A 21,195-nucleotide genomic window follows, 5' to 3' on the forward strand; every position below is an offset into this window, starting at 1 on the left:
TTTCTTCGAGGTTGACTCCTGAAGCCTTGCCCAAAAAAGAGGTATGGCCGCAAGGCAACGGAGGTTTAAAATCAGGGTTTTCCTTCTCCTAGATGGGCTTCCTTCCCAAGCTATCGAATCCCATGTACCCGGAGCAACTGGTTTTAAGACGCCAGAGGCACGCCCTCGCCCCTCCTCCTGTCATTAAAAGCAGTTCCACCGGATTTAAAGAATAAGCCACCCGTGCAGGCCAGGAGTTGGACTTGGTTGTCAGAGGCTACTGGAGACGCATGCCGTATAGGAGCATTTTATAGGTAATGGGAGATCTTTTCCCCTTACCACCCCCTGGACCAATTGATTGAAAATAAAGAAAATCACTCGGCCTATTAGGCATTCCGGGTCTTGCATAGTAGGCCGATAAGTGCGTTATGGCTACTGGGTTCGACATTTATATATATATATATATATATATATATATATATATATATATATATATATATATATATATATATATATATATTAGTATATTTTAATAGCAGTCTTTCCTGTAGACATGTATTATTAAATATGACCGAAGAAGTAAGATTAATAATTCTAACACGAATTTTCTCGATCTTTCATACATTTCTTTTCACTGTTGGTGATAATTCAAAAATCAATTCTCCAAAATTCATTTTTATTTCTAGTCTGACACGACACTTGAGCGCGTTTCGTAAAACTTATTACATTTTCAAAGACTTTAGTTTACACATACACAACTGAATAGAACTTACACATCTCTGATTTGTTTATATCTACATTTGAGTTAGGTGGATGGGATGAGGTGGTATTAATAGAGTATTAATTTCATCAACACAAGACAGAACACGAAACAATGGGTATTGAATAGAAATGTTTGTAGAAAGCCTATTGGTCCATATTTCTTGATGCTTCTATATTGGAGCGGAGTCTTGAGGTGGGTAGAATATAGTTGTGCATTAATTGGCTGTTGATTGCTGGTGTTGACTTCTTGATGTGTAGTGCCTCGCCAACGTCAAGCCGCCTGCTATCGCTGTATCTATCGATGATTTCTGTGTTGTTTACGAGGATTTCTCTGGCGATGGTTTGGTTGTGGGAAGAGATTATATGTTCCTTAATGGAGCCCTGTTGCTTATGCATCGTTAAACGCCTAGAAAGAGATGTTGTTGTCTTGCCTATATACTGGGTTTTTTGGAGCATACAGTCCCCAAGAGGGCATTTGAAGGCATAGACGACGTTGGTCTCTTTTAAAGCGTTCTGCTTTGTGTCTGGAGAGTTTCTCATGAGTAGGCTGGCCGTTTTTCTGGTTTTATAGTAAATCGTCAGTTGCATCCTCTGATTTTTGTCTGTAGGGATAACGTTCCTATTAACAATATCTTTCAGGACCCTTTCCTCCGTTTTATGAGCTGTGGAAAAGAAGTTCCTGTAAAATAGTCTAATAGGGGGTATAGGTGTTGTGTTAGTTGTCTCTTCAGAGGTTGCATGGCGTTTCACTTTCCTTCTTATGATGTCTTCGACGAAACCATTGGAGAAGCCGTTGTTGACTAGGACCTGCCTTACCCTACAGAGTTCTTCGTCGACTTGCTTCCATTCTGAGCTGTGGCTCAGAGCACGATCGACATATGCGTTAACAACACTCCTCTTGTACCTGTCTGGGCAGCCGCTGTTGGCATTTAGGCACATTCCTATGTTCGTTTCCTTAGTGTAGACTGCAGTGTGGAAACCTCCGCTCTTTTCCATGACTGTTACATCTAGAAAGGGCAGCTTCCCATCCTTTTCCATCTCGTAAGTGAAACGCAGCACGGAACTCTGCTCAAATGCCTCCTTCAGCTCCTGCAGATGTCTGACATCAGGTACCTGTGTAAAAATGTCGTCAACATACCTTCAGTATATGGCCGGTTTCAAGTTCATGTCGACTAAGACTTTTTGCTCGATGGTACCCATGTAGAAGTTTGCAAACAGGACACCTAGGGGAGAACCCATGGCGACCCCATCTACTTGCTTATACATGTGCCCATCCGGGCTCAAGAAGGGTGCCTCTTTAGTACAAGCTTCGAGTAGTTTCCTCAGAATATTTTCTTGTATGTCAAGAGGAGTACAGGCTGGATCACGATACACTCTGTCGGCTATCATCCCGATTGTCTCGTCCACAGGGACGTTGGTAAACAGCGATTCTACGTCCAACGAGGCTCTTATCCCTGTGGCCCGTGTGCCCCGCAGTAAGTCAACAAATTCCTTTGGAGACTTCAGGCTGAAGGCGCAGGGAACATAAGGAGTCAGCAGGCCGTTGAGTCGCTTCGCCAGTCTGTACGTGGGTGTGGGTATCTGGCTAATGATTGGCCGAAGTGGGTTTCCAGGCTTGTGTGTCTTGATATTTCCATACGCATATCCTGGTTTATATTCCCCAATGATCTTTGGCAGGTGGAGTCCGGATTTCTTGGCGTTCACAGTTTCGATCAGTTTGTTGACCTTTGCTTTTAATTCGGCTGTAGTGTCCTTCGTTACCCTTTGGAACTTAGTTTGGTCAGAGAGTATGATGTTCATTTTCGCCAGATATTCGTCTTTTTTAAGAATGACATATATTGGCGACTTGTCACCTCTCCTGACAACTATCTCCTTGTTCTCACGAAGGCTTTTAGCTGCCGCTTTGAGCTCGGGGGACAGTATGGTGCTTCTGTAATTGCCTCGATTCTTTCCTCCTTCTGCAATAAGTTCTGCTTGTAAGGTATCTTTGGTAGTGACCTTCTTTTGTGTCTCGAGGTCGAATATATCATCCAACAGAATTTCCAACTCTACTTTCCGGGCCATCTCACTCGGTCTGGACATAACATGACAGTTTATGCCCAGATTTAGGAGAGTGACTTGGTCCTCAGTGAGGTTAATTCCTGCAAGGTTCAGGAAGCCATCTCTTGGTCGTGGAAAATCGGAGATGCGTAAGTTCTATTCAGTTGTGTATTTGTAAACTAAAGTCTTTGAAAATGTAATAAGTTTTACGAAACGCGCTCGTGTCGCGTCAGACTAGAAATAAAAATGAATTTTGGAGAATTGATTTTTGATTTACCTCCAACAGTGAAAAGAAATGTACGAAAGATTGAGAAAATTCGTGTTAGAATTATTAATCTTACTTTTTCGGTCATATTTAATAATATATGTCTACAGGAAAGACTGCTACCAAAATATACTAATATATATATATATATATATATATATATATATATATATATATATATATATATATATATATATATATATATATATATATATATATATATATATTTATATATATATATATATATATATAAAAATATATATGTCGTACCTAGTAGCCAGAACGCACTTCTCAGCCTACTATGCAAGGCCCGATTTGCCTAATAAGCCAAGTTTTCATGAAATAATTGTTTTTCGACCACCTAACCTACCTAACCTACCTAACCTAACCTAACCTAACTATTTCAGCTACCTAACCTAACATAACCTATAAAGATAGGTTAGGTTAGGTTAGGTAGGGTTGGTTAGGTTCGGGCATATATCTACGTTAATTTTAACTCCAATAAAAAAAATTGACCTCATACATAATGAAATGGGTAGCTTTATCATTTCATAAGAAAAAAATTAGAGAAAATATATTAATTCGTGAAAACTTGGCTTATTAGGCAAATCGGGCCTTGCATAGTAGGCTGAGAAGTGCGTTCTGGCTACTAGGTACGACATATATATATATATATATATATATATATATATATATATATATATATATATATTTATATATATATATATATATATATATATATATATATATATATATATATATATATATATATATATATATATATATATACATGCAAGGCCCTATATATATATGCAAGGCCTATGCAAGGCTTGATTTGCCTAATAACCCAAGTTTTCCTGATTTAATATTTTCTCGACTACCTAACCTACCTAACTTAACCTAACCTAAATTTTCGGCTACCTAACCTAACCTAACCTATAAAGATTGGTTAGGTTAGGTTAGGTAGGGTTGGTTAGGTTCGGTCATATATCTACGTTAATTTTAACTCCAATAAAAAAAATTGACCTCATACATAATGAAATGGGTAGCTTTATCATTTCATAAGAAAAAAATTAGAGAAAATATAATAATTCAGGAAACTTGGCTTATTAGGCAAATCGGGCCTTGCATAGTAGGCTGAGAAGTGCGTTCTGGCTACTAGGTACGACATATTTATACATATATATATATATATATATATATATATATATATATATATATATATATATATATATATATATATATATATATATATATATATATATACATATATATATATTTATATAAATAAAAATAAAAAATAAAAATGAATTTTGGAGAATTGATTTTTGAATCACCTCCAACAGTGAAAAGAAATGTACGAAAGATTGAGAAAATTCGTGTTAGAATTATTAATCTTACTTTTTCAGTCATATTTAATAATATATGTTTACAGGAAAGACTGCTACCAAAATATACTAATATTAAAACGCACGACCCAGCAGCAAGGAATCAAGCCTTCACGATAAAATATCGCCAGGATCTGATTCGTGATCAGATATACAAGGCAGAGAATGAAATCAAAGACAACAAAACGCAACTACTTCATGCTACAAACGAGTGGAGAAATAGCAACATCGACGAAAGTATCCGTACCCGCATTGAACAACACCTCGACATCCTCACAGACCAACATCACCTCAGCACTGAAACAAGGATATATATATTTATATATATATATATATTGAAATTTTCACACAACGTTCCATTCGCATCCAAGTGGGTTTTTATATTCATACTATGTAGATGTCACGTCTTTGACGGGGGAAAAAAACATGCTTTTTGGAAAAACTGTGTTTTTCCATGTGTTTTTCATGAGAGGGAAATCTTCGAAACCGCTTTCCGATTTCTTTGAAATTTTGACACAATGTTGCATTCGAATAATTGAGTGTTTTTTTATGCCTACTATGTACATGCCTCTCCTGCGACACGAAAAAAACATTATTTTTTTTTTAAAACAACGCCATCTGGTGGACGTAAGAGCAACACTCGCTGTAATCTCAGAAAGTTCTTCAATAATTGCTTTGAAAGGTTAACACAACGTTCCATTCGAATACGTGCGCATTTTTATATACCTGCTTTATAGATGCCACACCTGTGACAGGTAAAACCACGCTTTAAAAAAAAAAACAGCGCCATCTGTTGCACATATTAGCAAAACGCTACACTACATATGTTATGATTCTCTTTCAATGTTTCCGATTGCATTGATAAATTTAATTTTCAAATGATTTCGATTTATTTTAATTTTGATTTAATTATTTTGTATATTATTTTGGAATTGAGCTGTGTTGCTTACCATATTGATCATTTCATAAGTAATAGTATAGATGCGACACCTATGATAGGTAAACACACTCGTTTTTAAGTAACAGCGCCATCTGTTGCACGTAAGAGCAAAACACTCTGTACTAAATATGTTATGATTCCATTTCAATGTTTCCGATTTCATTGTTAAATTGAATTTTCATAGATATCGATTTCTTTTCATTTTAATTTATTTATTTTGTGTGACATTGCATTGGAATCGAACTGTGTTATTTACCATACCGTTCATTTCGTGAGTATGGTTTATTTTTTTATTTTTTCACTGATTTTCGTTTCGTTTCTAACTGTTTTTCTTATATTTAAGTGATGGGAACATCAGATCATTTGATGTTCCCAATTTTCTGATTGGAACATTAGATCATTTGGGAATACATCAGACGAGGGAGTGAGGATGTTGGCGAGGACAAGGGGACAGGAGAGGAGGATGGTGGGAAGGACGAGGGGACAGGGGAGATGGGGATGGTGGGGTCGAGGGGACAGGGGAGTGGAGAATGGTGGGGAGGATAAAGGGATGGGGAAGGAGGGGAATGGTAAGGAGAACAAAGGGACGGGGGAGTGGGAGATTGTAGGGAGGACGAGGGAACGGTGGAGTGGGAAATGATGAGGAGGACGAGGACACGGAAGAGTGGGGAGGACAAAGGGATAGGCGAGGGTGGGAGATTAGTGGGGAGGACGAGGGGACGCGGGAATGGGTAATTGTTGGGAGATTGAGGGGACGGGGGAGATGGGAATGGTGGGGAAGGACTGGCAGACAGGGGAAGGTTGCTGTGGCTCAGCTACGCATGGCGTGGTACAACTAGTTATTAATAAGAAGCAATGAAACAGCTCTATTGGTCTCCCAGAAACCATAATTTCTGTTTAATAAAACTCTTGGGATATCTCAACTCATATTTCATAAATGACCACACTGACCAGATGTGGGGGGGGGGGGTTGGGGGGATGGGGGGTGGGTGGGGGGAAGGGGAATCTATATAATTACTAATATTTCCTAATACATTTTACTTAGGCCTACCCCTGACCAGCCTAAGTCCATCTCCATGCATATTTGCGTGAGACTAGCTCTCTTCCGATCATTCGACCCTTTCAGAAGCCTATCTACATCGTCTTGAAGTGATTTTGAGTTTTGAGTTTATATCTCCGCCAAATTTTTATATAGTTTGCAAATGTGTAAATAATGCTGCTTAATCCCGAATCTAAATAATTTATACATATTGTGATCAACATAGGCCCCAAGACAGAGCGTTGGGGCACTCTGTTCTTGGGGCACTCTGTCCTTGGGGCACACTCTGTCTTTGGGGCACACTCTGTCCTTGGGGCACTCTGTTCTTGGGGCACACTCTGTCCTTGGGGCACACTCTGTCCTTGGGGCACACTCTGTCCTTGGGGCACTCTGTTCTTGGGGCACTCTGTCCTTGGGGCACACTCTGTCTTTGGGGCACACTCTGTCCTTAGGGCACTCTGTCCTTGGGGCACACTCTGTCCTTGGGGCACACTCTGTCTTTGGGGCACACTCTGTCCTTGGGGCACTCTGTCTTTGGGGCACACTCTGTCCTTGGGGCACTCTGTTCTTGGGGCACTCTGTCCTTGGGGCACACTCTGTCCTTGGGGCACACTCTGTCCTTGGGGCACACTCTGTCCTTGGGGAACTCTGTCCTTGGGGCACTCTGTCCTTGGGGCACACTCTGTCCTTAGGGCACTCTGTCCTTGGGGCACACTCTGTCCTTGGGGCACACTCTGTCCTTGGGGAACTCTGTCTTTGGGGCACTCTGTCCTTGGGGCACTCTGTCCTTGGGGCACACTCTGTCCTTAGGGCACTCTGTCCTTGGGGCACACTCTGTCCTTGGGGCACTCTGTTCTTGGGGCACTCTGTCCTTGGGGCACACTCTGTCCTTGGGGCACTCTGTCCTTGGGGCACACTCTGTCCTTGGGGAACTCTGTCCTTGGGGCACACTCTGTCCTTGGGGCACTCTGTTCTTGGGGCACACTCTGTCCTTGGGGAACTCTGTCCTTGGGGCACTCTGTCCTTGGGGGCACTCTGTCCTTGGGGCACACTCTGTCCTTGGGGCACTCTGTTCTTGGGGCACTCTGTCCTTGGGGCACACTCTGTCCTTGGGGCACTCTGTTCTTGGGGCACTCTGTCCTTGGGGCACACTCTGTCCTTGGGGCACTCTGTCCTTGGGGCACACTCTGTCCTTGGGGAACTCTGTCCTTGGGGCACACTCTGTCCTTGGGGCACACTCTGTCCTTGGGGCACACTCTGTCCTTGGGGAACTCTGTCCTTGGGGCACTCTGTCCTTGGGGGCACTCTGTCCTTGGGGCACACTCTGTCCTTGGGGCACACTCTGTCCTTGGGGCACTCTGTCCTTGGGGCACTCTGTCCTTGGGGCACTCTGTCCTTGGGGCACACTCTGTCCTTGGGGCACACTCTGTCCTTAGGGCACTCTGTCCTTGGGGCACACTCTGTCCTTGGGGCACACTCTGTCCTTGGGGCACTCTGTCCTTGGGGCACACTCTGTCCTTGGGGCACTGTGTCCTTGGGGCACACTCTGTCTTTGGGGCACACTCTGTCCTTAGGGCACTCTGTCCTTGGGGCACACTCTGTCCTTGGGGCACACTCTGTCCTTAGGGCACTCTGTAACACGGGTTCGGGTTACTCTCTCTTTACTTCCTTCTTTCTACTCCCTCTACCCGTATTCTTACTTTTATTTCTAAACCAAGGGACTCCAAAACTTTTAACAAAGCCAACTCCACGCCACGTGGTCCTAAGGCGATTGACCGACTTAGGATTCTACACCCAGTATGACGTGACCTAAGCTCTGAACAAAACCCTAGAGTCACCTCTGCTGCCACCACCAGACCAGTAATACAAGAGCAATGATCGAGGTCTGGATCGATCACGCTAATTAATCAACCTAGGGGCTTGATCCCCACTATAAACGATGACCTTGAGTGTGGAATAAATTACACGGTAATGATGATTCCGATTCGATGTTAGAATCGGCGCCCAATACAACTCGGCCTCGTGTGGACCACGTGACCAGGACAAGTTTACACATAACCAAATGGAAACAATAAAATGCAAATTAATAACAAATTTAATTTATTAAAAGAAAACTAAAACAAAATCTAAATGTGTTCACTCCCTATCACTTTAACACTCCCTACTTGACCTGAATGGCAAATGAGACTATTTCTATACTTAACAATAGCAACTATACCTTGGGCTACCAGCTAGATGTCTTGGCTGGTCTAGGGGAGAGGTAAGATGTTTGACCTCTCCTAGCTGCTTCCGTGACCACACTGATTTTTTCCTTGTCTGGACTACCCCAGACAGAGTATTGTATTGTTCCGCATCGCTTACCCAGTTACTTTAGCAAGGTTAAGTTATAACAATTATCCTCTGTTTATACTGAATTGATCCAGACTGGTTGAATTATTTTACTGAATTAAATTACAAACATCTAACGGCAGAGCTGTTCCCGATCACAAAAATGGTTATTAAAACTTTGAGAAATATTAGACATGTCAACCCTGCTGACCTATGACCGCCGGTCACTCCGCCTTAAAAGTTAGATCCGATTCGTGACGTCACTGATGGTGACTTAAACTCAATAATTAGAATACTCTTGATATTGTATCCAGTACTATTATACAATCCAATTTTAATGCAAAATGAATAAAGGCTAATTTTCTCTAATTTACTGAATACTATAGGATGATTCATTATACGCAGCTATGAACAACGCGTCGGTTATTTCCACCGCCAATTCCCCTGGGGGTCAGGTCACCATGCGGCTCAGCTTCCCATTCTCTTTTGTCGATAAACCACTCTGGATAATTCTTACAACAGCCTAGTTTGTTACAACCCCCCCGCACAAGCACTTAGTAAACCTTGTTAATTTGTTAAAATTCACGAGGTTTAGTATCCAAACCCACAATTCAACTCATGCCACAAACAAAAGCTAACCTAACTAATAAAATTTGACAAATAATAGTCCAACATCATAATAAACATGTTCATATTTCATAAATTTCTCAGCTGTCAACTGACAGCAATCCTCCAATATCAGGAAACATACATCCTACCCTCACTGACATAGCTAAATAACATGTCCCTACTCTACCATCAAACACTAGCCATTAAACTCTCTTGGCTCTTCACTAGCCAAGTCCATGTGTCCTCTAGAGCCGGCCACACCGTGCTCAAACAAACATTAAAGTTATATCATCAGACTGAACTTTCAGTCATCCGGGAGCGTACTACGGAACTATCAGGTACACATCCGTGTACTAACCACTCCCCATCAATGTCAACCTTGACATGCTAAGGAACACACCTAACGTTTATTACATGTATCTAAAAATATAAAAAAAAAATTCCTATACTATATCACAGGTTTCAGCTGACTGTACAGCCAAGTGTTCTCACTCACTAGAAGTGTCAATGTTTATATTGGTCCGCCTCTCCTGTGTTCAAACATTCTGAAAAAATAGCACACAACATAATTTTCCATAACCGTTTGTTCTGGGCTGAGACAATTACACAGGGGCTTCGATTTTGATTACTGACCAATTTATAGAGTAAAATTCATATATTATACCAGAATTATTTTAAATCTGTTTTTCAACATTTATAAAGAATTGATTCTAACTCTGTTTTTCAACATTTAAACAAAAGTGTCCAGATGTTCTTTACACAGATGTTCAGAGCCAACTTTGTTGTTTGTATCAATTGTTCATATTGAGTAAGCGATAAAAAAAAATCGATGCTGCTGGATGCTGAATGTAGTCGCTGACGATGACGGTGTCGATCTTGCTTCTTCCCATGTGTAGACATCAATACCTGGTCCTCTTGTACTCCCATCCGGTACTCCTGAATGACGACAGAGTGTAGTAGAGCGGAGTGCCAAGTGACAGCTGTAGAATACTGTTACGTCGGCCATTAATCTTGCTCTCGACAGTCCACACGCCTTCGTATCAATCACAGTTCACACGGTAGTCTTGATGTTAAACTTGTCGCAGATGACCACAGCAGAGCAGGACTGGATGTACCAACGGTGTCTCTTAGCAGGAGTGGTGTCAGAAGGTCGTAGAGGCGGGTTGCTTGTTTGCAGAACAGGTGAATCTCGTCTTCCATCATTGCTCACGTCATCTCAGGCGTTTCTTGATGTCACCAGGTTACTAGGCCGTAAACACCAACTGTGTATACCCTCGTACCGCCGACTTTAGGCCAAAGGAGACAATTTTGCGACCTTCTATTGGCGAGTCCCGGTACTCTGTAGGGAAACCGTGCCTTCCACCTGTGACCGCCTTACTTCTGCTTTCTTGTTACTTCAGATGACGTAATCATTAATCTTCCGGCGAAATTCTTGAGTACTGCTACGTGCTTTCCATTTCTTGACCTCTCCTCCAACACTGCTGGAATGGCTGCAGTCTTGATGGCGCAGCAGGTGGGTATTGGTGATCTCGAGACAGCTACCCCGGCGTTGTATGGCACCTCCGGTGACTGCTATAATGTGGACAGCTCGCTGGCCCTGACAACCTCGTTAGTGACGTGAGGCGTCGGCCGGGTGACTCTTGGACAGTCACTCATCCCCAAAGTAACTGATGTATGGGTTACTGGGTCTGGTGGGGGGAGGGCTTGTGTAACGTGCCTCCCCCCTCGGTCTTTACAGACAAGGGTTCACGTGTGGCTGGAACAACTGGGTCGGTGTACCAATCAGACCTGGGAACAGACAGACACAACACAGCGGAAGCATAGATATACTCTGGGTTTGGTGGAGGTGGAACCCCAGAGCACGGTAAAAGTTGCTACCTGAGTTAAGTATAGACATAGTACATCTCATTGCCTTTACAGGAAAATCTAATCAATACTAAATTATACTAACTAAGGAAGTTACTTTACTGTACAGCGCGAGATCTCGTCACCATAGGGTGGCGAGACTGCACCTGACTACTGATGAGCGATGACAGAGGGTCATCCTCATCTTCTGACTCGTCGGTGAAGCCATGAGTCAGCACTGCTGAGTCAGGAACTAGACCCGCTGAAGGCAGTTCTAATTCCTCTCTAGCATGATAATGTTTCAATTTATTCACGTGAATTGTCCTTTCCACCTGGTCCTCGAACACTCCTTTTATAACAAGATTAACCGGCCCCGCCCTTTTAATTACTCTATAGGGTCCTCGCCACCTCGGAGCTAGTTTCCTGCTCTGATTGGCGGGCGCAGCCTCATTCACTCTCAATACGAGGCTTCCTTCCTTCAACTCAAGAGGGCGCACTTTCTTATCATAAAAATGAGCATACCGAGTCCGTGCCTTCTTGGACGCTTCAGCTGCAATATTCCATGCATTTCTCATTTTTCCAAGGACCTCTGAAGGATAGTCCTCCCCGTATGCAACATTATGTCTGTTAAGCAGACCTGAGGGGAAGTTGCATGAATTACCAGTAAACAAATGAAGTGGTTGGGTGTTAATTGATTGGTGGATGGCAGTATTCAAGGCGAACTGAACATAGGGTAGGTGTTCATCCCAGGTGTTTGCATCATGTTCAGCAAGGATTGCAAGCATATCCTTGACTGAACGATTAGTCCGTTCCGTCATTCCGTTTGCTTGTGGGTGGTAGGCCGTTGTAAAAGCCGAAGTTGTCTCTAAAATCTTACAAACTTCTCTAAATATATTCCCATTGAATTCTTGACCCCGGTCAGAGACTAAAACTTTAGGAGGTCCGAATACAGTAACGAACCTACGCAAGAATGCATCTGCAACCGTACGAGAATCCTTCTGAGGTAATGCAACTAGTGTAGTGTATCTAGACAGATGGTCAACTAGCACCAACACATATCTATTTCCTGAATGACTGTGGTGTAAATCAATCAGATCGGCCCCCACACGATCTAACGGTTCACGAATTTCAGGAAATTCCTGAAGTGGGGCTTGTACCTTAAGGGTACCTTTCCTCCTCTGGCAACGAGGGCACGACTTCACGAAATTGATTACCTCAGAAAGTAATCCTGGAAAATAAAATAGAGACTTTGCTTTTAAGTGCGTTTTAAAGATCCCCGGATGCCCTGCAATTTTTGAAGCATGCGCAAGCTTTAACGCTGATGACCGCAACGCGTCCGGAATAACTAGCTGAAATACTGCCCTATCATTCTGGCTATTAACATAATACAGGACGCCCTGTTTCATTTCAAAATCATGTATAGGTAAATTCTTTTTCTTTTTGGGGTATTTTCCTCCCTCTAAATACTCAATAATCTCTTTCCATCTAGGCTCGCTCATCTGGTATTCTCTCATTTTATCTGATGGAATGGTTTCAATGTTTTCATTAATCTGCATTGCCGCTATATTTCTACTTAGCGTATCTGGCACAACATGTGCTGGACCAGGCTTGTACAAGATCTGGAATGAGTGGGCCGAAAGTTCGTGAGACCAGCGTGACATTCGTGGACATTTCGTTCGCTTTTTAAATATGTGTGTTAATGCTCGATGGTCTGTGTAGATTACAAAATGCCGCTGAAATAGGTAAGGCTCGAAATACCTAACTGATTCTACTACTGCCAGTGCCTCCCGATCCGTAGCTGAATAACGAACTTCAGGTCCTTTGACCTTCCTACTGAAATAGGCTACTGGATGGGGTAAATTATCTGCGTCTCGCTGAATTAAGCACCCGCCAATAGCAATACCGCTGGCGTCAGTGTGCACTTCCCACTCTTTCTCAAAATCAGGAATAGCCAATACCGGTGTCGTGATTAGTTGGTCTTTCAGTTTGCGATAGGCCTCGTCATGTTCTGATTTCCACACAAACTTCGCATTTTTCTTTGTCAGATCAGTCAGGGGTGCTGAAATGCCAGCGAAACCTTCAATGTGACGACGAAAATATCCGGCCGCCCCCAAAAACCTACGCACGTCCTTTGCTGTCCTTGGAGTAGGCATGTCAGCAATGGCGCGGCAAGAATCTGGGTCAGGTCGGATACCGTCTGGGCACACCTGGAACCCCAGAAATTTGAATTTCTGAGCCGCCAAGGTGCACTTCTGAACATTCAGCCTGAAACCTGCCTGATCTAACAACTTCAAAGTCTCAGTCAAGTCCTGCAGGTGTTCCTCAAACGTCCTGGAATATATCACAACATCATCCAGGTACGCTAAAGAATGCCTACCCAGTACCGGACTAAGGATAAAGTTGATGGCCCTCTGAAACGACGAAGGCGCTGTCTTCAAACCAAACGGCATCCTACGGAATTGATAAGTGTGCCTACCATCCGAGAATGCTGTTTTTTCCCTATCCTGTTCTGCCACCGGGATCGCCCAATACGCCGATTTTGCGTCAAGAGTTGAGAAATACTTAGCAGCACCAAATTGATCTATTATCTCCTGTATTCGGGGCAACGGATACACATCCCCCTTAGTTAGTTCGTTCACCTTCCGGTAGTCAACACAGAAACGATAACTACCGTCCGGTTTCCGAACTAGCACAACAGGAGAGAGCCACGGTGACGTACTAGGCTCTATCATTCCCTGTCTCAACATTTTCTGGCACTCCTCCCTGATAATGTTCTTTGCCTGTTCCGGCAACCTCCACTGTCTCGTGTACACAGGCAAATGATCACCAGTTGGAATGGTGTGCTCGATCTTATCAAGGAGACCAATCTGGTCATCCTCTGTCGCAAACAATTTCGGGAATTTTCGTAAAACTCCTCTCAGTGCCTTCCTATCTGCCTGTGCAACATGTTGCAAATCAAGTGCTGAAATTAATTTTTCCACTTCCTCAACATTCTGTGCAACATTTCTCGTTTCGTATTGTTCTTTGGATGGTGTTTTAGTGTTCAACATATTCAGTGCACTACATTGTGCAGTGACGGCTGGCGTCTCAGCTGACTCATGGTGAAAGATTTCTGTGTCCTCCACCATGGTTCCCTGAGATACCCTATCACCTGCCCTGAAGCGAAAAGTCTTATGTGAAAGATTGACAACAGGAATGAGTGCACCTTTATCGAGCACTACAACTAAGTGATGAGGAATTAATAAACTATCACATCTCCCAGCCACCTGAAGGGTGGTACCTGGTTGTATGTGACGTCCCACGGCTACTTTAATAAATTTAACAGAATGTGGTGGGCAACTCTGTTTGGTCAATGCATGCAAGGCGCATGACCTCTTAACTGTGTCTGGAAGAGACTTAAAAATCAATTTTGGAAAGTGCGCATTATATTTCAGCTTCCGTTTAATTGAAACTACTACTGGGGGATGGTCGATCATCTCCACTGGGTAGGAAGTCTGTCCCAACTGCAACCTGCAGTTCCTAGCCCCTTTTTGAGCAGACAAGGAATAATCAAATCGCGACAGAAAATCAGTTCCCATTAAGATGTGACCAGGAAAATCAAGGTTCTCTACGATCGTACATGTGTGAGGCTGCAATTCCCCATCAATCTCAAAATTAACTGTACCTTGACCTACGATCTCAATCTTTTCCCCATTGACTGCTGTTAATGTCTTTGCGCAACGTTGAAGACGTGTATACTTAAAATTGCTGAAGGCTGACTTTTTAATTACCGTTGCCTGGCTTCCTGTATCAACAAAAGCTGTCAATCTCACACCTTCCACTTTCACCTCAAAAGTAGGCCTACCATCACTAGGAGACTGCTTTCATGCTCTCGTAATAGTGACTTTGCAGTCCCTCTGTATGTGCCCACGCATCCCGCAGGAGTAACACCTACGCGGATCCCTGTTGTTACCCCGCGCAGGGTGGCTCGAACTTGCCGCTGAGGGCTGCCTCCCGCTTGATGAACCCGCGCCACAGTGACTCGGCTTGGCTCCCTCGCCTTTACTTACCGCCTCTACGTATGGCGACAACTGAGTGCCCGATGTCCCTGCGCGCGTCTGTCTGTCTAGGGCTGTGGCGGCCTGTTGGACTAGGTCTTCATAACTCACACCCGCTCTCCCCGCAAGGAACAATGGCCCCATATCGGAAGGTAACGTTTTGCAGAACAACTCTTTAGCGAATTGCTCTGCCTGACTCGAATCGAACCCCAGTTCCTTAGTGAGGTCGTCAACCCTTCTCTTTAATATTGACCCGAAATCCTTGACAGTGCTTCGGTCATCCCTCTTAAGTGACTCGAGATAAAAGTAAGCCTCATCCTCCGAAACCCTGTCTTTGAATCTGCCCCTAATCGCTTGGACAAACTGAGGCCAAGATGTCAGGTGCTGAAACTCTGTAAATCCCGCCAGTGGACCGGCTACGTGCACGCAAGCCCCCATAGCGAGAGCAATTTTCGATCTCTCCCCCGGGACAGCTTCCAGCATCGAACCAATTTCACAAAGCCAGTCTTCCACCTGGCGGTTGCGTTCCACCTTAATGAGCGACAACTCCCTACCTCTGAGTGTCGGCAGAGTCAACTTGGGAATCAGACTCACAAGTCCCTCTGCATGTGACGCGGAGCTACTGGCAGTGGGTGGGTCCCGGGGTTGGGGACTGGGTTGAGGTTGGGGTTTGGCCTGAGGTATGGTGTGGGTGGCCTCGGGTTGGGGTGTGGATTGAGGTTGGGGTTGAGGCTGAGGTATGGTGTGGGTGGCCTCGGGTTGGGGTGTGGATTGAGGTTGGGGTTGAGGCTGGTGTATGGTGTGGGTGGCCTCGGGTTGGGGTGTGGATTGAGGTTGGAATGGGTATGGGTATGGGTATGGGTATGGGGTGGCCTGGGGTTGGAATGGGTATGGGGTGGCCTGGGGTTGGAATGGGTATGGGTATGGGTATGGGGTGGCCTGGGGTTGGAATGGGTATGGAGTGGCCTGGGGTTGGGGGAAGGGTTGGTATGGGAATTGAGGATGGGGTAGGTATGGGAATTGAGGATGGGGTAGGTTTTGTTGTAGTGACGGATGAGGTGTACCTAGGTGTTGTGGGTGCTGTGGTATTGGTGTTATGTTGGGTAGTTCCTGCTGTTGGTGTGGTTGTTCATGTTCCCGTTGAACGGGTTGCTGTTCTCTACCGAGCGAAGTGGGACGTCCTGCCATACTAACTGAGGCCCCCTGTCTACCCTGCTGGCATGGCGTCGATGTTATTTGTGGGGGAACCCAAGACGGCTCTCCCCACTCATGGGACGACTCCTCGCAAGACTCCCCACTCATGTCAATAATAGTATCGCTACCTGAGCGATCCCCAGTGGTGTCGGAAGAGGTTCTATCCTCTACACTCCCATTCCCACTGGTCCCTACTGACTGGTCATTATCAGGGTTAAACATTTTCTGTGATTCCTGGTGTGCCACGTCTCTTCTAAACTACCCTTTAGTACACCCTCGACCCGGACTCACTACAACCGTGATCTTACACCAATAAAAAAAATCACAACTCTTTTTCTAAGAGAAAACTACTAAATTCCCAAAATAGGAAATACAACGATTTATCGAGAGAATCGCTGAAGTGAATCCAATGAATGAGTGTCTGCCCCGCACTCGTGTCTGCCCGTGAATATCCCGCAGTTCTCTTGCTGAAACCTAAGTCCTTTACGTTAAAAAAAATTAAAGAATCTAATTTATATAAAACAATTTAAATGATAACGCAACTAACGCACAGCACTCGTGATGGATTAATAAAGAATATTTACTGTACTTGAATACTAAACGCGCTTGAAGTGAGCAGCGTGGCCACTGATGACTGATGGAGCGGGACCAGCTGCGCTGAAAAAAAACTAAGTCCCGCGCTTTTTCGCTTAAACGCTGAAAAATCAAAATTTTTGTTATGAAGGAAAATAACTAGTTTTACGTTAATAAACCGCTCTAGTGATTAATATAGACACCCAGGACCTATATATGCTTACCAAAATTTGAATTTTTATCAAAAACTGCGTTTTTTACTCAATTGCTGGACTCTGCCAATTTTTCTGACTCCGAGGGAAAAAATTTCTATCACCCCAAATATCACAAAACTCCTTTAATTCACAAAAATTTGGGTTTCTCGTTCCCAGATATAAATACGTTATTATTTAATACTGACGTTGTATACAGAACAATACTGACACTTCGGGCGGTTTCAACGCTCACTAATTCGATTTTTCGTCAAAATCCGAGATTTTCACCTCAAATGGACTCTGACAAAATTACGACACGATTTTCTCGAAAAATAACTAAATTCGGCAAAAATGTAATTATCACTGTTTAATGTTTTACGAACAGAATTACGTCCCTTGCGCGCACTAGAGAGTAATACTGACCCTAGGATATACACAAAACATGAAAATTCGAATTTCCGCCAAAAAGTCAGATTCTAGCCCAAGCTGGACTTAGAAAATTTTCCACCTACGTTTCTACTGAAAACAGAATTCTAAGTCTACAAACACAATTCTACCGTCTTACTGGTAAAAACTAGAAAATATCACGCGCATCGACTGGAGAATCCTAATGACGCCCAGATCATACACGTGACCCACGAATACAAATTAATTACAGTTAACGAGTTTCCGACATCGACTTAGCCGAAAACTTATCCCAAAATACTTAGAAATATACCACGGACTCTATTAAGCATTTACACGCAACTTACTATCCCTTAAACTCCTTCACTTATCTATCGTGACCGACATATAGCCCTAAGTCCAGAGGATTAACAACGCCTCTGACTTAGACTAACAGAACAGGGAATAACAAAACTTAACGTACGCACTTAGCCTAATATGCAAGAAAATGCTAAACACTTTGAAAAAATTTTAACCGGGGATTGAATTTAGGGGAAAAAAATTAATCTCTAGAACAACGAAAATAATTGGAAAATTACTTTATAAATTGAAGTATACTTAATTAAAAAAAATGCACTCGACTTAATCCTATAATTGTCCTTACCGGCTCGCCGTACCACACCTAGCCTAGAGGCCACACCATCTAGGTTCCAACAGAGCGACACGCAGCTTTCAGCAACAATTATGACTAGGGACGACTCAACCTCCACTAAGTGTGCGATCACTTAGTTGTTGAGTCGCTGCTAGGTAGGTTACTAGTCCGTCCCTCGGAGGCCGCAACGCCCTTCACGGATTACGTTTTTCCTTAGCGTTTTGGGTCGTCTAATAACGCCCTCGGACTATCTACTGGCGTCCCACAGATATATCCGCCCCCGACAGCCCTCAAGGAACTGCTGTTGAGAGTATGGTGGCTCCCAACACCTCTGAATTAATTGCAATGGGTCGAGTATGGTACCCAGTCCAATCAACTCGGAGCGGTCTCCTTTTCAATAAATCTATTTTAACAGCCTAATCTTACTAACTAAACCTTAATCATATCAGCCCGCATGACCCAAGATTCGCCAATCCCCACTCAAACGCACTTGTGGGGCGCACTGCTAATCCTGGCCCGCGGCTGTCTCCTTAGCATCCGCGCACGTGTTCGAACGGCTAGACGCGTGAGCCTTTCAACAATTTCAAACAAAATTGTTGAAACCACCGCTGTGCACCATTGTAACACGGGTTCGGGTTACTCTCTCTTTACTTCCTTCTTTCTACTCCCTCTACCCGTATTCTTACTTTTATTTCTAAACCAAGGGACTCCAAAACTTTTAACAAAGCCAACTCCACGCCACGTGGTCCTAAGGCGATTGACCGACTTAGGATTCTACACCCAGTATGACGTGACCTAAGCTCTGAACAAAACCCTAGAGTCACCTCTGCTGCCACCACCAGACCAGTAATACAAGAGCAATGATCGAGGTCTGGATCGATCACGCTAATTAATCAACCTAGGGGCTTGATCCCCACTATAAACGATGACCTTGAGTGTGGAATAAATTACACGGTAATGATGATTCCGATTCGATGTTAGAATCGGCGCCCAATACAACTCGGCCTCGTGTGGACCACGTGACCAGGACAAGTTTACACATAACCAAATGGAAACAATAAAATGCAAATTAATAACAAATTTAATTTATTAAAAGAAAACTAAAACAAAATCTAAATGTGTTCACTCCCTATCACTTTAACACTCCCTACTTGACCTGAATGGCAAATGAGACTATTTCTATACTTAACAATAGCAACTATACCTTGGGCTACCAGCTAGATGTCTTGGCTGGTCTAGGGGAGAGGTAAGATGTTTGACCTCTCCTAGCTGCTTCCGTGACCACACTGATTTTTTCCTTGTCTGGACTACCCCAGACAGAGTATTGTATTGTTCCGCATCGCTTACCCAGTTACTTTAGCAAGGTTAAGTTATAACAATTATCCTCTGTTTATACTGAATTGATCCAGACTGGTTGAATTATTTTACTGAATTAAATTACAAACATCTAACGGCAGAGCTGTTCCCGATCACAAAAATGGTTATTAAAACTTTGAGAAATATTAGACATGTCAACCCTGCTGACCTATGACCGCCGGTCACTCCGCCTTAAAAGTTAGATCCGATTCGTGACGTCACTGATGGTGACTTAAACTCAATAATTAGAATACTCTTGATATTGTATCCAGTACTATTATACAATCCAATTTTAATGCAAAATGAATAAAGGCTAATTTTCTCTAATTTACTGAATACTATAGGATGATTCATTATACGCAGCTATGAACAACGCGTCGGTTATTTCCACCGCGAATTCCCCTGGGGGTCAGGTCACCATGCGGCTCAGCTTCCCATTCTCTTTTGTCGATAAACCACTCTGGATAATTCTTACAACAGCCTAGTTTGTTACAACCCCCCCGCACAAGCACTTAGTAAACCTTGTTAATTTGTTAAAATTCACGAGGTTTAGTATCCAAACCCACAATTCAACTCATGCCACAAACAAAAGCTAACCTAACTAATAAAATTTGACAAATAATAGTCCAACATCATAATAAACATGTTCATATTTCATAAATTTCTCAGCTGTCAACTGACAGCAATCCTCCAATATCAGGAAACATACATCCTACCCTCACTGACATAGCTAAATAACATGTCCCTACTCTACCATCAAAAACTAGCAATTAAACTCTCTTGGCTCTTCACTAGCCAAGTCCATGTGTCCTCTAGAGCCGGCCACACCGTGCTCAAACAAACATTAAAGTTATATCATCAGACTGAACTTTCAGTCATCCGGGAGCGTACTACGGAACTATCAGGTACACATCCGTGTACTAACCACTCCCCATCAATGTCAACCTTGACATGCTAAGGAACACACCTAACGTTTATTACATGTATCTAAAAATATAAAAAAAAAATTCCTATACTATATCACAGGTTTCAGCTGACTGTACAGCCAAGTGTTCTCACTCACTAGAAGTGTCAATGTTTATATTGGTCCGCCTCTCCTGTGTTCAAACATTCTGAAAAAATAGCACACAACATAATTTTCCATAACCGTTTGTTCTGGGCTGAGACAATTACACAGGGGCTTCGATTTTGATTACTGACCAATTTATAGAGTAAAATTCATATATTATACCAGAATTATTTTAAATCTGTTTAACCTGACCTGAATAAAGGCTAATTTTCTCTAATTTACTGAATACTATAGGATGATTCATTATACGCAGCTATGAACAACGCGTCGGTTATTTCCACCGCGAATTCCCCTGGGGGTCAGGTCACCATGCGGCTCAGCTTCCCATTCTCTTTTGTCGATAAACCACTCTGGATAATTCTTACAACAGCCTAGTTTGTTACAACTCTGTCCTTGGGGCACACTCTGTCCTTGGGGCACACTCTGTCCTTGGGGCACTCTGTCCTTGGGGCACACTCTGTCCTTGGGGCACTCTGTCCTTGGGGCACACTCTGTCCTTAGGGCACTCTGTCCTTGGGGCACACTCTGTCCTTGGGGCACA

The 21,195-nt window shown here is 43.3% G+C and overlaps 1 protein-coding gene across 1 annotated transcript; it reads right to left on the reverse strand.

Annotated features, from left to right (window-relative positions):
* Positions 1-6,542: 6,542 nt before the first annotated feature.
* LOC138363760 (fibrous sheath CABYR-binding protein-like) lies at positions 6,543-20,898 on the reverse strand. Its single transcript, XM_069323152.1, has 2 exons — positions 20,847-20,898; positions 6,543-8,011 (listed from the first exon to the last, which is right to left on the reverse strand). Exons 1-2 carry the CDS (start codon positions 20,896-20,898, stop codon positions 6,543-6,545), a joined length of 1,521 nt encoding a protein of 506 aa, XP_069179253.1.
* Positions 20,899-21,195: the final 297 nt, after the last annotated feature.

This window comes from Procambarus clarkii, chromosome 11 (assembly GCF_040958095.1).
Source record: "Procambarus clarkii isolate CNS0578487 chromosome 11, FALCON_Pclarkii_2.0, whole genome shotgun sequence".
Classification (NCBI taxonomy): Eukaryota; Metazoa; Arthropoda; class Malacostraca; order Decapoda; family Cambaridae; genus Procambarus; species Procambarus clarkii.